General features: G+C 39.9%; 1 protein-coding gene across 3 annotated transcripts in view; it reads right to left on the bottom strand.

The window, feature by feature from the left end:
* Nucleotides 1-16,425, bottom strand: part of DAPP1 (dual adaptor of phosphotyrosine and 3-phosphoinositides 1) — a 60,024-nt gene that overhangs the window by 36,138 nt on the left and 7,461 nt on the right. For all 3 annotated transcript variants that reach the window (XM_089912449.1, XM_022582424.3, XM_022582423.3), the window contains exons 2-3: nt 3,718-3,840; nt 963-1,096 (exon numbers count right to left, since the gene is read on the bottom strand). In XM_089912449.1, coding sequence (XP_089768575.1) covers nt 963-1,096; nt 3,718-3,840 — 257 coding nt within the window. The remainder of the gene's footprint in view (nt 1-962; nt 1,097-3,717; nt 3,841-16,425) is intronic.

The following is a 16,425-nucleotide window of genomic DNA, read 5'->3' on the forward strand; positions in this document are numbered from 1 at the left end:
TGTGCTTGGTTCTTGGAACTGTCCAACTTTTGATTAACTGAGAATCATCAACATTTAGGACATATAAAATTGTGATTCTATGTCACAAATACAGAGGAAATCTTTTACTTTATTTAAATAGTATAGACAAATGAGTTAGATAATTTAAATACCAAGCGAGTGTGTTTGTTTTTTAACTTGAATTTTCTGGTTTGACTCTAACCACCCAGAAAGGAAATTTTAAACTATTTCCAGCCATACTTAAGTGCCATGTAAAAACTTATCAGAAACCAAGACAAGAGAAACAGAATTTTATGATGAAATTAAGAAATTGTTCAGGAGAGTAATTTCTAGTCAGTATTTTTAATATCCAATGATCTTTGAGAAATTGCATTTCATTTTAAAATGCTCAAAAACTGCTCAAAATGATCATTTTTGGGTCTCCCCAGTATGCAAACTTCTCATACCTAAACTTCTGAGGAATCAAAAAGTTGTTCTTTCCTTTGTTCTTTCTTTGTTTACTGTATATATCATTATAAAACAAATAGGTCATTTTAAAGAAATGTGTGCTTTTAATCAATCCATTAAATAACACATTCTGAGAAAAATACCTATTTTGCACAAGGCACATTGTTTTCTCCTAAAAATAATACCAACATACTGACATATATATATATATATATATATACACTGAAGTATATATATACTGAAATATAATATACTGAAGTATATAATATACTGAATATATATATACTGTATATAATATATAATATACTGAAGTATATTATATACTGAAATATATATATATTTTTTTTAATGTAGCATATGGCACTGTAATTGGAAAAAATGTTTCTAAACATATCCAGTTGCATATAGTATGCACATAATTCAATAGAAGTGACAACTATTTAATTGAAATCCACTTTGTCCCGCCTCCATCCTGAAACGATATCTCACAGGTCAAGTATCTGTTCATAGCTTACCTGTCTCACTTCCAATCAAAGGCTGATTTGCAAAATGCTTGACAAAATCTTTCAAAGATGAGAATTCATTAAAGCCAAATTTAAATGAATATCCAGTATATTCAACGTGAAAGTGTTTGACGGAGTCTTTGGCTCTAAAAGGGAAAAAAATGTTTAACGTTATTTAAGAAACGAGTATCTTTTTTGAAGGGGATGTAACCTTAGGCATTAGCATTACCGTTAAACCCTTCTAAAAGCTGAGAGTTATGATACCATCACTGAAACCACTGGCACTTAAAGAACAGCGCTGGTTTCTTCGGGCAGAGCGTGCTCTCAATTTTTCATTCTAATGGAAGACAAGAGCCGGTGCTCCCTGTGGATTCGGTGCTCCCTGTGAATTCTCTGACTTGCCGAATGAGTCTTTGAACATTAACCTCTTAAGGGGCATGAGTTTAAGAAGGGCAGGAAGAGAGATGATAGAAATGGCAAGTCACTCCCTCCCCGTATTCTTCTCTGTGCCTGGCCCTCCTCCCTTACTTGTTTGGGAGTCAATCCAAATTCTGCTTCTGTCACTTAATCAGTTATGTGAGCCCAGCCCTTTGCCTCCCATGCCTAGTCCACTGCCTGCTGAATAAAATATCAGATTTCGTACATTGTCATTCTCCACTTCATTTTTGGAATAAGGCAGAGAATTAAATTTTTAAAAATTTATATATATATACTTGATTTGACCCAATCCTATCTTTCAAGCCTCACTTCCACTATTCCTCTCTTGCAGGGCATGCTGCAACTTTAGCAAGCATCAGAAATCAGAATCACCTGCAGCGCCCAGGTTTCTGGACCGTACCCCCCGAGTTCCTGATTCAGTAGGTCTGGGGTGGGGCCTGAGATCTGTATTCCTAACCTGCTCTCTGGTGATGCTACCGGTCTGGGGACCACACCTTGGGAACTGCTGCAGTGCCGCCACGCCTACTGTTCTCCTAGGAGTTTCTGCCTTTGTCCCTTAGCTCGTACAGCTCCCTTCACCTATGACTTCTTCCACTTTGTTCCTGGTCAAGTTTCAGTTCAAATGCCACTTACTCTATCAAATATTGCTTGCTACTTCCGGCTTGAGTTACTTGCCTTTTCTCTTCTCAACAACCCAAGCACTTACCTTGTTTTCTTTCATGGCATTTACAGCGCTCTACTTTGTAGTAAGGTATTTGGATATGGTCTTATTGCCCCTGTGAGGCTATACTTCCTGATGTCAAGGTCTTTGAATCTTCTACAGCACTTATCAAAGTGGTAGGCACAGAGCGGATGCTTTGAAATATTTATTATTAAGGAAGCGAATGACCAAATGAATAAAAACAATCATTCTCCTGATCTGGTCTGTGATTTCTCTTACTTTTGCTGGTGGTTATTATTTTTTAAAGCATTTCCAAGTGCTTGTAATGGAAATTAATATTTTATATTTTAACTTTGTATATAGATGTAATATATATATCATCTCTTTGTAAGGAGCTTATAATTGTTCAGGCGAGACATACAAAAGTGAAAAGTTAACATTCTTTTAGCCAACAATTCCACAGATTTGGTTGAGATCTGGGGGAGATCCATGCAATAAAGGATCAACAATCTAACCACTTTAATGTAATTTTAACATTTGCTGTTGATTTGAGAAAGCACAATTCCTGTTTCCCCCAAAGCAGAATTCTATTTTTGGTGAATATTTTTCCCAAAAATGTTTTTTAGAAAATTTGTAAATAAAATAAAACAATAATGGTTTGAGGTTATTGGCTGGGTGGCCGAGAGCAATTACATGGAGTCCTCACATCACCATTCTGACCCAGGGGCAACTCCCTGTGAACCCAGAAAGACTTGCTACATGTCAGTGGACGCCAAGGTGACAGATGCTGACAGATAACCGATGACTCCAGCTGATTATCACGTGACTAGGTCACCTTCTCTGAAAGGGAGGCCAACCAGGATGGGAGAGAAACCCTGGAAGGACTGGACAATCACTGTTTTGAGCAGGGCGTACCTGGTGGGGACTAGATTAACTTTCTTTTTTTTTTTTTTTTTGCGGTACGCGGGCCTCTCACTGTTGTGGCCTCTCCCGTTGTGGAGCACAGGCTCCGGACGTCCAGGCTCAGCGGCCATGGCTCACGGGCCCAGCTGCTCCGCGGCATGCGGGATCTTCCCGGACCGGGGCACGAACCCGTGTCCCCTGCATCGGCAGGCGGACTCTCAACCGCTGTGCCACCAGGGAAGCCCTAGATTAACTTTCTTAATAGGTGAAATGGAAATTCAAGAAAGAAGGTCAGTCCATTTATAGAAAAAAACTAAAAGTTGCATACTGCCTGCTTGAGTTTGTGATCATGAAAACTGCACAGCCACAAGTCATTCTGATTTTCCAGAGGAAGCAAGGAATAGTGAAAGGGGCACCAGGCCAGGTTTCAGGGATGTGATTCTGGTGCTGTTTCTATCACTGATTTATTGGGTGGAAGACACTTTACCACTTCAGGTTTCAGTTTCTTCATCAGTCAAGCAAGAGTTCTGGGTTAAACAATTCATAAAATCTCCTTCAGCTCTAACATTTTTTCTCCGCCAATGGAAGGGGCAAGAATGCTTTTTGCAGGCTCACCACTCAGAGCTTGGCGTCCTCAGACCTGCTGGTCTAGCAGGAATCAAGAGAATTCGATTCTCTGGCAATCTGAGTGTGACCATGGAGTCAGTGCCCCTATAAATAAGAGGTGGGACCCCACTGAATTTATAGAGTTCTTAGGCATCCTACCTCACAGAGAGAGAGTACAGCCCTGTCCTTTCATTGCTGTTCCGCAGAAGGTAGCTCCCGTCGCATCCATTGGAGAGGAGAAGAGCCTCGGCTGCATGTCGGGTGAGGTTACCATGGTACCACCTGCGGAGAAGAGAGCAGCGCTTTCACTCAGGGTGAACCACAGGGGGACTCTTCCTGCACTGGGTTTTCCTCTCATCAATATTCTCCACTCTGGGAGGCCCGAGACCAAACTCTGAGCCAAAACATCAAGAAAAGGAAATTGCTGGATGAGGCTGAAGGGGAAAGGAGAGAGTTGGCTAATCGCAGTGTTATGGGTTGAATTGTATCCTGTTGAGGTGCTAAGCCCCAGTACCTCAGAATGTGGCCTTATTTGGAGATAGGGTCTTCAGTGAGTTATAATGAGGTTATTAAGGTGGGCCCTAATTCAATAGGACTGGTGTCCTCTTGTGAAAAGGGGACTTCTGGAGACACACTTGCACACAGGGAGAATGCCATGTGAACATGAAGAAGGCCATCTGCAAGTCAAGGAGGGCGGGCTGGAGCAGATCCTCCTTCACAGCCCTCCAAAGGAACCCACCCTACTGACACCTTGATTTCGGACATCTAGCCTCCAGAACTGTGAGATAATCAGTTTCCGCTGTTTAAGCCACCCGTTTCGTGGTACTTCATTGTTGCAGTCCTAGCAAACAAACACACACTTTACTTTGTAGACAGAAAGTTTTTTAAAAATCCAAGTCAAAAATAACCATAAGAATAGATTTTGGCCAATTTTCTCTCTTTCTTTTGGTCCCTCTCTCACACTCTCTTTCGAAAGTGTGGTACCACTTTTTGCAGTGTAGAAAACCACTGAGCTGTTATACCAGAGTCCGTTGTCATGAGGGAAATGAAGTTGGGCACAAGGAATTCAGATGTTTTATACTGAGATGCAAGCCCCATCCAATGTTGTTTCAAACTGACAAATATCTCCACAGCTGGGGAAGTCCCAAGGACATTCAAACTGATGTATGTGTTTTAAAAAACAAAATACAGGGCTTCCCTGGTGGTGCAGCGGTTAAAAATCTGCCTGCCAATACAAGGGACACGGGTTCGAGCCCTGGTCTGGGAAGATCCCACATGCCACGGAGCAACTAAGCCCATGAGCCACAACTACTGAGCCTGGTGCCACAACTACTGAAGCCCGCACGCCTAGAACCCATGCTCTGCAGCAAGAGAAGCCCCCACTTGCCACAACTAGAGAAAGCCCATGTGCAGCAATGAAGACCCAATGTAGCCAAAAAAAATTTTTTTAAATAAAACTAAAAACCAGAAAACAGAAGCACATCAGAAAAGGTAACATATATCCACAGTAGAAAAAAAAAATCTACGTAGTTCAAAAGAAAACATAATGAACATAAAGCTTTTTTCTCTCCCTTAATCCTCAGTCCCCCTATTCCTTTCCCCAGAGGACCCCGACGTTAACCATTTTTTGTGCTTCCTCCTGAGAGGTATCCTATGCATTTAGACGCATTTAGGCCTGTCCGCTACCGCAGTTCTATGGAAATAAGAGCATTCCAGGCGCACTGTTGTGCACCTCACTCCTTTTTCCTAATGACAGTTTTTTCCCGCTCTTTTTAATGAGCTGGTAGAGAGAGTTCAGTGTGGTGATGAGGATTGTGGGCTCTGCAGTCAATCTGCCTGAGTCCCGATCTGGGTGGCATCTCTTATTAGCTGTACCACTGTGGGCAAGTTACCTAACCAATCCGAGTCTCCGTTTTCTCACCTCTAAAATAGAATTAGTAACATTGGACCTTGTGGGCCAGTTGTAAGTTCTGTTCACATTAACACATATGAAATGGTCAGAACAGGCTTGGCAAACAGCAGGGCTCACAACACATTAGGAGTTGTCATGAAGCCATTGAGATCCACAAAGCCATAACTTGCAATGTATCTTCTGGGACGTGATTTTCTTGTTGCTCAAATATAATTGTTTATTACTTTCAACTTACTGCAGATAACAGAAAGCTAGGTCCTGGGGACAGTAGCTGCTGCTAGGGACCCACAGTCCAGGGCAGTGGAGGGGAAGGGGACACAAGCAATTACACAAATATCGGTAATGTCAGTGAACTAAGTACTGTTAAAGAAATGTGCATGGTGTACAAGGAAGACCCCTGCTCTGGGGGGGAGGGATCCTACTGGGATGTCCCTGTGGCACGATATTTTCACCTGATAATAAAAATTAAACGTAAGACTAAATGTAGAAGGAAGTTTCTACATAGGTCTCCGAGCTACCTGTTTTCTAAATCTGCATTTGCTAATATCTGCTTCTTTAGCACATTTCCTCTTTGGGGCAGAGACGCCTCCATCCTGTGTTAGAAATGTGCTTGCTAGCTGAAAGCAATGGCAAGGTGAAGCATTTTATAAGAAATCCCATTGACTTATTTACCCATTCATTCGACTAATTCCCAGACATGCTCAAATCTTCACGGAATGAAATTACTATAAAAGACAATTGGAACCTAAAACTAGTATGTTGTATGTCGATTATACCTCTTTTTTTTTTTTTTTAAAAAGGACAATTGGAGGAGCTAAAAGTGAGGCTATCAAAAACGTCAGGTTTGTTTACAGACAAAATTCTAATTCCTTTTGATAAGTGAAATCTCTACGAGGTCACAAGTTCTTAAATACATTTTGCCTGTAATTATTTTTTGAATGAACATTTCAGCAAACCATTTAGTTTGAGCCAATAGATTACTTATTTGAAGCAACAAAAATTTTTTATTTATTTATTTATTTTGGTCGCGCAGTGTGTGGGATCTTAGTTCCCCAACCAGGGATCAAACCCGCGCCCCCTGCATTGGAAGCACAGAGTCTTAACCACTGGACCACCAGGGAAGTCCCTTGAAGCAACAAAATTTGATCAACAAAATTCTAAAATGTAAAGAATTTGAACATTCCTTGGGATTCTTTTCAACAAGATCTGATGTCTATCTAAACCATTTACGGAATTCTGATCATTCCAGCTTGGTGGCAGTTTTTACTGAGAACTTTTTTATGGTAATCTTTGAAACAGTAGCTATATATCATAAACACATAAGAAATCCTTGAATATAAAGCAAGAAGGATCACACTGTGTTCTAATTTGGAACATCTCAGGGAGTGTTAATTTCTGGGTGAGAAACATCACTTGGTTGAGTCAGCATCACTGTCACAGTTTTCGTGGAGTCCTGGGCCTGGGCAAACCTAAGACAGAGGCTGCCAGGCAGCCACCTACTCTTCATGATGTCTGCAGGGCAATGAGGACCCTCATTCCCCAAACAACTCTTCCACAAATACCTAAACTCCCTGTGTTAATTGAGTTAAGCATCCTTTCCTAGGAACTTCCGATTAGCATATCTTCCAGGGATGTGACTATAAAGCCAAATAACATTACATACCCTTTGCAGGAATATGTCCATCTTTGGTAAGGATGGTTCAAGACTGTGTACATAAAGAGTGAAAGGTTGAAAATACAGTCTTATTCAGCTGGTAGTTTTCCCACAGTTAACCTTCTCTACCTTCTATCATTTAACTTTATAAATCTTTATCTATTAAGCTCAAATCTGTGCAAGGCATTGTATTAGGCAGGTCAAAGGAAACACAAACCCAGGCCGAGCCTCAAGAAACCATTAATCTATTCAGGAGGGTAAGACAAGTACTTTGCAAACTACATCCAAGAGAGAGTAAAGTATCCAGCGGGGGTTATAGGAAGAAAGATCAAGGCCATTTTTTGAATGACCCAACATCTAAGTAGGCCTTGAAGAATATGTAAGTTATTTTTTAAAGTGTGTATTATTTTTTTCTGATTATAAAGCATATGTAGTAAAAGTTAAAATATGTACACATACAGAAGAGAAAATGAAAGTCTTTCACAGAAGAGGAAATATGTATTTCAAATAAAAAGTCTCACTATTAATCAGAAAAATGCAAATTAAAACAACAACGCAGTACTTTTGTAATCCACCAGATCTGCTAAAATTGAAGGATTAGCATTAAGTACTGGAGAATTTGGGGGCCCTGGATATTATCATCTACTGTTGGCAGGTGTTTAAGTTGGAGGGGAACTTAGCACATCTAGTGTAACTGGACATGCACACATGACCAGCGACTCCACTTCTGGTGGCTTATTAGTGAAACACTCACACATACACAGAAGGAAGTGTGAATTAAGGTGTCTACTGCAGAGCGTTTGTGAGAATAAAATTTAGGAGCCATCCTAAATATCTACCAACAGTGAGACGACAGATAAGTGCAGGGCAGTGAGTGCTCATAGGATGAGAATACGTTAAAAGTCAACCGAAAGAGTTTGAAAAGCTAAGAGCGTTGTTGGTTGCCAAATGCTAAAGGCAGGGGGTTGGGTGCTACCAACACATTGTGAGGGGGCACCAGGAATGATTACCACCCTCTGATGGCCGATGCAGTCCTGAACAACTGAGAATTGTCCCGCTCAGAATGCTAATCACTCCCCCACGGAGAAACACGGAGTGAATATTTGTGTCCGCGCACATCAAAGTTGACAGATCCCAAAACATATTGTTAAGTTAGAGGAACTGGTGGCAGGTATAGTCTGAAACCACTTCATTTTGAAAAATCTCTCTCCTTCCCTCCAAACAATACAACACATACAATAATATATAAAAGCACAAAATAGAAGTCTGATAAAATACACACCAAACTCATAAGTTTGGTCCTTAAAAGAAGGAACCAGGATTGAGGGTGTTGTTAAAGGGGACTTTAGCTCAATCAAATTTTCCTAATTTAGCTTGTTCTAATGAAAAATAAAATAAAATACATGTATATATTAATTGGGTAACTAAAATTTGAAAAAGAGAAAATTGTATGTCTACCTTGATCCAACCTCCAGGGCCCTGTTAATGTTGGCTTTATTTAATTATTTTACTTAATTTACTTATTCAACTATTGTTTATTGAACACCGGAAATGACCTAGCATTTGCGGGGAGGGAGAGAGAGACTTTTTCTCTATTTAAAGTCTGGTGGGATACGGAGTGACAATCGTTCAGGGAGCTATTCTGTGCAAAGGGAATAACAGGAACAAAGGCCAAGAAGCAAGAGAATGCCAGGTATGTACGGGGTCAGAGCCCTGCATGGTGGGGTGGGGTGAGTAATTCAGGTGAGTGCCAAAGGGCAGCAGTCAGGCATGGTGAGACGAAGCTGGGGGGAGACTGATGCTGTCTTATACTGGGCCCTGGATGCTGACAGTTCCTTGGTTGATGTCTACAGAGCTTTTTATGGATTAATATGCATACACAATAGCTCATTACATAGAGTCCTAATTGCACGGGCCTCAAGTTCCTGTAACTGGGACTGTGTTTAACATTTTTTTATTTTGTTCTTCTGATTATTAGATGGAAGAGTCCAATTTTAAGGGGCTTGAAACTTATAAAATTTGGAAGTCTCTTTATGAAAATTAATATAAAATTACCAAAAAAAGAAAAGAATAATTATTTAGAATGAGAAATCACAATAGATTACAAGTTTTAAAAGCTGACATCAACAAAATGAAAAGGCAACCTACTGAATGGGAATAAATATTTGCAAATCATATATCTGATAATGGGTTAATATTCTAAATAGATAAAGAACTCATACAGCTCAATAGCAAAAAAACAAATAATCCAAAGCAATCCGATTTAAAAATGGGCAGAAGATCTGAATGGACATTTTCCAAAGCAGACACACAGATGGCCAACAGATATATGAAAAGGTGCTCAACATCACTAATCTTTGGGGAAATGCAAATGAAAACCACAGTGAGCTACCACCTCGCACCTGTTAGAATGGCCATCGTCAAACAGACAAGAACTAGCAAGTGTTGGTGTGGATGTGGAGAAAATGTTGGTGGGCATGTAAATTGGTACAACCACTATAGAAAACAGTAGGGGGGTTTCTCAAAAAATTAAAAATAGAGCTACTATATTGACCCAGCAATACCACTCCTGGGTATTTATCTGAGGAAAATTAAAACACTAATTAGAAAAGATATATGCACCCTGATATTCATTGCAGCATTGTTTACGATAGCCAAGACATGGAAACAACTAAATGTCCATTGATGGATGAATGGATAAGGAAAATGTTTTATATATATATATATATGTATATATATATATATTCAGCTTTAAAAAGAGTGAAATCTGGCCATTTTTGACAACATGGGTGGACCTTGAGTGCATTATGCTAAACGAAATGTCAGACAGGAAAAGATAGATACCGTATGATCTCACTTATATGAGAAATCCAGAAAACAAAACAACCAACCAAACTAAACTAAACTAAAACAGACTCAGAGATACAGAAAACAAATGTATAGTTGCCGTAAGGGAGGGGGTTGTGTGTGAACTATGTATAGGAGATTAAGGGGTACTAACAGCCAGATATAAAATAAATAAGCCACAGGGATGCAATATACGGCATAAGGAATATGGTCAATAATATTGTAATAGCTTTGTAGGGCACAGATGTTTACTAGACTTAGCATGGCAATCATTTCCTAATGTACACAAATGTCAAGTCACTAGGTAGTACACCTGAAACTAACATAATATTGTATGTCAACTATATTTTGATTAAAAAAAGAATAAAAATTCACCGAGCTTTAACTATGAAAAGATAATAAATAAGTAAAAATAAAACAACAAAAAACAAATGAAAAACCAAGTTCATGGATATAGAGAACAGATTGCTGGTTGCCAGAGGTGGGGGAGGAAGGGATAGTGAGATGGGTAAAGGGTACCAAAAGGTACAAATTTCCAGTTATAAAATGACTAAGTCATGGGGATGTAATGTACAGCTTGGTGACTACAGTTAATAATACTGTATTGCTTATTTGAAAGTTGCTAGAAAAGTGGGTCTTGAAAGCTCTCATCACAGGAAAAAAAAAGTTTTGTTAACCATGTGTGGTGATGGATGTTAACTGGACTGATTGCAGTGATCATTCTGCCATATATACATTATCAAATCATTATATTTATTTTACTTCTGAAATGAATATGTTATATGTCAATTATATCACAAATTAAAAAATAAAAATAAAAAACTGACAAATACCACAAACATTTCAAAACTGAGAAAACAACTTATATTCATTAATTAAGTGTTTACATACCCCTATACCTTTTTTTCTCTATACTTTTGGCCATGTCATCTCTGGTTATTTCTTCATCTAAAAACAATTGTATACTACAATTTTCTCTATAGAGGATAGAATAAGAAGCCAGTCTTTTACCTATAATGCTTTTTAAAATTATTGATAGCATAGAAAAGGTATTTTCAACTTCACGATGTGATATTGCTAATGAAGTTTTTAGGACCGTTGGAAAATTTGAGAACCTCTATCAAATTTCTTTCATAAATGAGCTGTAAGATTTCAGGGTGTTTAAAATTGTAATGTTCAGGGACTTTGAGTTGACTCCATTTATTTTAACTACATCACTAGGGTCTGTGCAAGGCAGAGGATCTGAAGCTGAAGCTTCATTGGTTTCACTCTCTCACTTCTGGAGATTATAGAAGCCATGTCTGCTTTTTATTTTTTTTAAAATTAAATAATTAAAAATGTTTAACTTAGTAAATGAAAGCCACATATGTAATCCCTCATCGCAGAGAAAATCACAACCAGCAGCCTGGTTTATATTTCTAAATTTTGTACAAAGTCTAAACCCTAAGAAGACCCTTATTCAATCTTGGTTTACATATTACTAATGATGCGGAACTCACTACTTGTATAGGCAAGCCCATCCCATACTTCCATGACTGATGGCCAGAAAACTCTTGCCTATATATCAAATTACCGTTTCTTGCTGTACGGCTTTCAACAGATGGTCTCAGAGCTACTTCTTGGAGTTATATAGATGATACTTATGCAAATAGTTAGAAGCATTTAGAATGTTCTCTCTTTTGCTTCCATCGTCTTCAACTTCTCATTTCACAATAGATTTTCAGTCCCTTGATCACCCAGAGAACTTATCTCCTCTGAATACCTTCTAGATTTTCAAAATCTATCTTCAAGGTAAGACCTGACGTGCAAAACAAAGCCCCACAGGATATCCCCATTCTGGCTGCCAGGTACACTGTAAGGCAACCCAAGATTGCATTCGTTTCTTGACAGTTGCATCATGCTGCTGATTCACGCTAGACCTGCTGTTGATTAAAACCCCCAAGCAAGTCATCTTCCTCTGTGGCTCTGCCACTTCTCCCACAGCTGCATTAGAAAGATGACGTTTTTAGAATTAAGTGCAATAAGAAACCTTTTTGCTCCTGGGAACTGCCAAGTGAAAAGGAATGCTAATAAGCAGCTAACCTGGGTCACAAACACCCATGTAGTATCAGTGAAAATTTTGTGAGATGAGAGCTGGCCTTTGTCTCCACTCTTTTCCTTAGCAATGAGTCCTTCTGCTCCAATGACTTCTGACGCGTTCGTTATGTGACACCACACGAGTAGCAACCTCTGTCCTTCTCATCTGCCAATGTGACTAATAATAACACCTGGTAGGAAAGCTCTCTTATTTTCATGTTGGAACACTGACTTCTTTAATAAACTTCTTATATGAGTCTTTAACTTTTGCAGAAGAGAACAAGGTAAACACTTTGCTATTTATACAACATATTATGGATATGCTGGGCACTGTGCTGCGTGCTGGGAATACGACTTCTCTGCTATTTGGGATAGGGTTCATTCTCCTGAAACTTAAAAAAAAAAAAAAAAAAGCCTTTTTGTCTCATTTTCTCTGAAGAAGTAAAAAAGAGCAAGAAATTACTCTTTATAACAGCACTTTCGAAGCAATGTTGTATTTTCCTTTTCCCCCAAGGTCCACACATCGTCATAAATAAGTCTCAAGGCTAATAGTGAGCAGAGGCTCATCAAGCTTCCAAAGAATATTTGTACTGGGTTTATGAGATTATCAAACCCACAGCTGGCCTTGAAGGAAACAGTGGCCTTATCCCTCCCATGATACAGTAACAAATCAGGAAACACCCACTCACTAAAGAATTTTCATAGCTGCCTCTCAGTAAGATACAGGAAATAAGATCAACCACAGAGAAGGCAGTTGGGCTTGATCCAGAAAGCTGGTCCTCAGTTCTGCCTCTTCTCTCATTCCCGTGCCCTTTGTGTTAGAACCTTCTGGGAAATTGCCCCTGCCTATTGGAGCCTTCACAGTTTCTTATCCCAATCGGTTTCGTTGTCTTAATTTGCTGATACAAGTTTATATCTCATTCTGCTCTGTCCTTTAAAGGAGAGGCTCTCAAACTTTTCGAATTAGCCCGCAGTATAAAATGCATTTTGCCTCCCTCTCTTTTGCCTCTCTCTCTACACACACACACACACATACACACACACACTTACGTTATAAACGTACAAAAAAACCCAAAAAGTGTTATAGGAAACAACACTATTCTTCTAAACACTATTTACTATATTCTTTTCTATTTTTTTTTTAACAAATATTGATTGTGACCCACTAAATTAACTTTAAGAACACTCTTGGGTTGTACCTGGTGTTTGAAAAACAATGCGAAGCCTTTCCACTCCATACCCTGAGATTTTGTTAGGAATTCACATTTGCAGGCTTCCTAGACCTGTTGAATTATAATCTGTTTTTATCAAGAGCCCCACATGATTGCTATGCAGTTTAGCATTTGAGAAGCATGGAGCTGAAGAACTCTTGGTCCTAAAAACTTTAACTCATTTCAATAACCTTGATGGTTTGGTATCTAAAAGCGGGACAGAGAGAGCAAAGAATGTACTAAGGAGCTTTACAGTACTTAGGAAATAAGTACTTAGGGAAAAAGAGAAGGATCTGTGGCAAATTTCATCAAAAAATCCCCCAATAGCTGCCATCTTAGTGATGGGGGCAGTAAATGGTATAGAAGGAGGAGCCCGTGAGGGGATGAAATGATCAGGGAAAACTTCATGGAGGAAGAATACCATGAGTTGGAACTTGAAGCATAGATATAGAATTCATCAAGTGTGAGAGATAAAAGCATCCCAACCAGAGCAGTAGCATAAGCAAAGGCACTGAGGTTGACATATGCATGGTGTATACAGGAAACACAATGCCTACTTGGAACAGAGGGTCTATGTTGAGGAGTAATGCAAAACAAGACTGGAAGAACAAGTGGGCACAGAAATCAGTCTTGCATGTTAAAACATGAGCCATACATCCGTTTACATTACATACATCTTGGGGAGAAAATTTCTTAGTAACCCATGTTTACAGATTATTCATATATTTAATGACATATTTTTCCCCTTCCTGGCAAAGAGAAGTGACATAGAACCTAGATTCTGTCCCTTCAGGCTTATAAAGAGGACATACATTTCAACCCAAAGCAATAATAGAAATTCCTAATTGTGTAAAAAGAGCTAACAGGCGTTGGAGTTGAACAGCCAACGAAAGCGCTCTTCTTTGGAGAATTTTCACTTTTTTTTTCACTTTCAAACTTATTCTCACTTTTGAATGATGCTGACACACTTTCTGAACTCTCTAGACCAAAGATGGCAAATGCATAACCTATGTTGCCATGGATAACAGAGCTTTTCTTAAGGCCATGGGTAACATAGCTCATTGATCTGTCTTCTTGCTTGCTAGGTCTGTGCTTGGCCTCAGAATCCTGCTAACACAATGATGATAGAATAAAAAATGAATCTATTAGGCAATGTCAATCTAAGCAATTTTAACTTGGGCTCATGTGTCCTCAGCACTTGGGTCACTCCATGGGATTTGCCTGACTGCTGCTCGCCTTTGTGTACATTTGTTCACAGTGTTGGTGCTAGACACTTTGACTTCATGAAAACATGAAGCCCTTGACTCTTTACGCCATCAGAAATCATGGATTAAGGAAAAGGAAATGTCTTATTTAGCTCAAAAACTATCAGTGCGGCAATTTGTATTATAGTCAGGCCGTGGCGTATATTATGTGACAACGTGGTGTTGACCACATAAACATGTTAAGTCCCCTGTTCACAGATGTGGGCTTACCTTTCCATTGATCATAGCAAATGGACCCTGACCAAGGAGAGAACCAAGGAGAGGCTTTGCAAAAAGTTTGAAAGTTCTATGTATCGTAGTGTGATACATAGGGGAGGCTGAAGAAAGATCAGTCTTTCCAGTCAGGAGGTTTCTGTGATGGAACCAGCTTGTCTGAGGCTTTCCACATTACCATTCTAAATGTCCACATTTACAAATGCTAATAGCAGAGCTAAATGGTGAGGCCAGCTGCCCCAGGCTTTAGGAAGCATACCTGAGTGATGACAGAGGCAGAGTATGTATTTGGTCAAACAATGAACTAAAGGTGGGGCCCCAAGTGTTTTTTGTGGGAGTCAAGGTTCAGCTACAGGGAAACAAGACTGAAGGGGTATGATAATTCTGTGGGAGTTGGAAACCAGGATAAACTTGTTCTTGAAGGAGCCTGATGAATGAGGCAAGGAGTTCTGAGAGATGGAAACACAGAAAGAGAGAGACTCAGAGATCCAGAGACACAGATGGGCACAAAGAGTGAGAGATACATAAGTCAAAATCTGTAGAAAGAGAGATATACAGACCTAGAGACAAGAGAAAGGCACAGCGGCTCATGTAGATAGCCAGAGGCACCTAGGGACAGTGACCTAGGGAACACAAATAGAGACCCAATCAGAGTGGTCCAGAGACAGAGGCAGAGAAACCAAAGTGGGAGAAAGATACAGACCCACAGAGCATGACATGGGTCAATGCACCCAGGGCTGTCAGAGACGTGAGAGACCCGAGGGCAGAGTCACGGATGGGGAGATGGGGGCTGGGAGGCAAATTGCGTCTCATTCCAGCAGAGGTCCTGTCCAGTCCCCAGGTCAGCCTGCACAGCACACAAATGGCTGTAAAACCGAAAGAGCATCATTGCTCCTCCAGTGGTTGGGGCTCAGGGAATGTTTGGTTTGGACTGGGAACCAAAGCTCAGAGACTGACTAGAAAAACTATTTCATGGATAAGAGCTTGAGGGGGACTTGAACGCCTGGGCAGAGATTCCAAACCAGAGGCTCTCTCAGGAGGGCTCATCTCGGAGTGGAATCAAGCTTGACTCTGCACTTACTGTGGTTACTCTTGCATCCTATATACATCATAAAATGCTGCTTCAGGGTAATTGTCTTTGGACTGTAGTTGCCATTGACAACCTACCATTGTGGGTTGGGACAGGAGACAGAGAAGGTCACTTTCAGGAAGCTATAACTCTAGGAAAAAGTCCCAAACTTTGGGGGATGTAAAAAAAAGATCTTTGTTTCATTAGTTATCTCCTGTCTATTCCATTGCTCAGATGCTGCCTCTAACCAATGTCAATTTGTCCCAGCAGTAAAAACTTTTGTTAAGAGGACTGAGTGAGTCTGAGGGTAATAAATACAAGTACGTCACCAGTGTTGGTGTGGTGGGCTGAAGTCAGCGACCTTGAGTTCTGGTCTTGGCTTTGACCCAACTTGGGACAATTCATATATTTAGACATCTGCTCTTTGTCAAGTGCTGAGCTTGGATGGAATAGACAAATACGTGTAACCTACTGCCCTGCCCCTAAGGAGATCACTGTCAAAAAGAGTGCACTGTGCTCAGCCTAGATCAGGTGGCCAAACCTCTTAGGGCTTTAGGATTGACATCTAGAAAATGATTCTAAGATTATGTAGAGAATTAACCCAAAGTACAGACTCAGCT

Source organism: Delphinapterus leucas, chromosome 5 (assembly GCF_059928025.1).
Source record: "Delphinapterus leucas isolate spDelLeu-1000000601 "Yukka" chromosome 5, BTC_Dleu_Yukka2, whole genome shotgun sequence".
Lineage (NCBI taxonomy): Eukaryota > Metazoa > Chordata > Mammalia > Artiodactyla > Monodontidae > Delphinapterus > Delphinapterus leucas.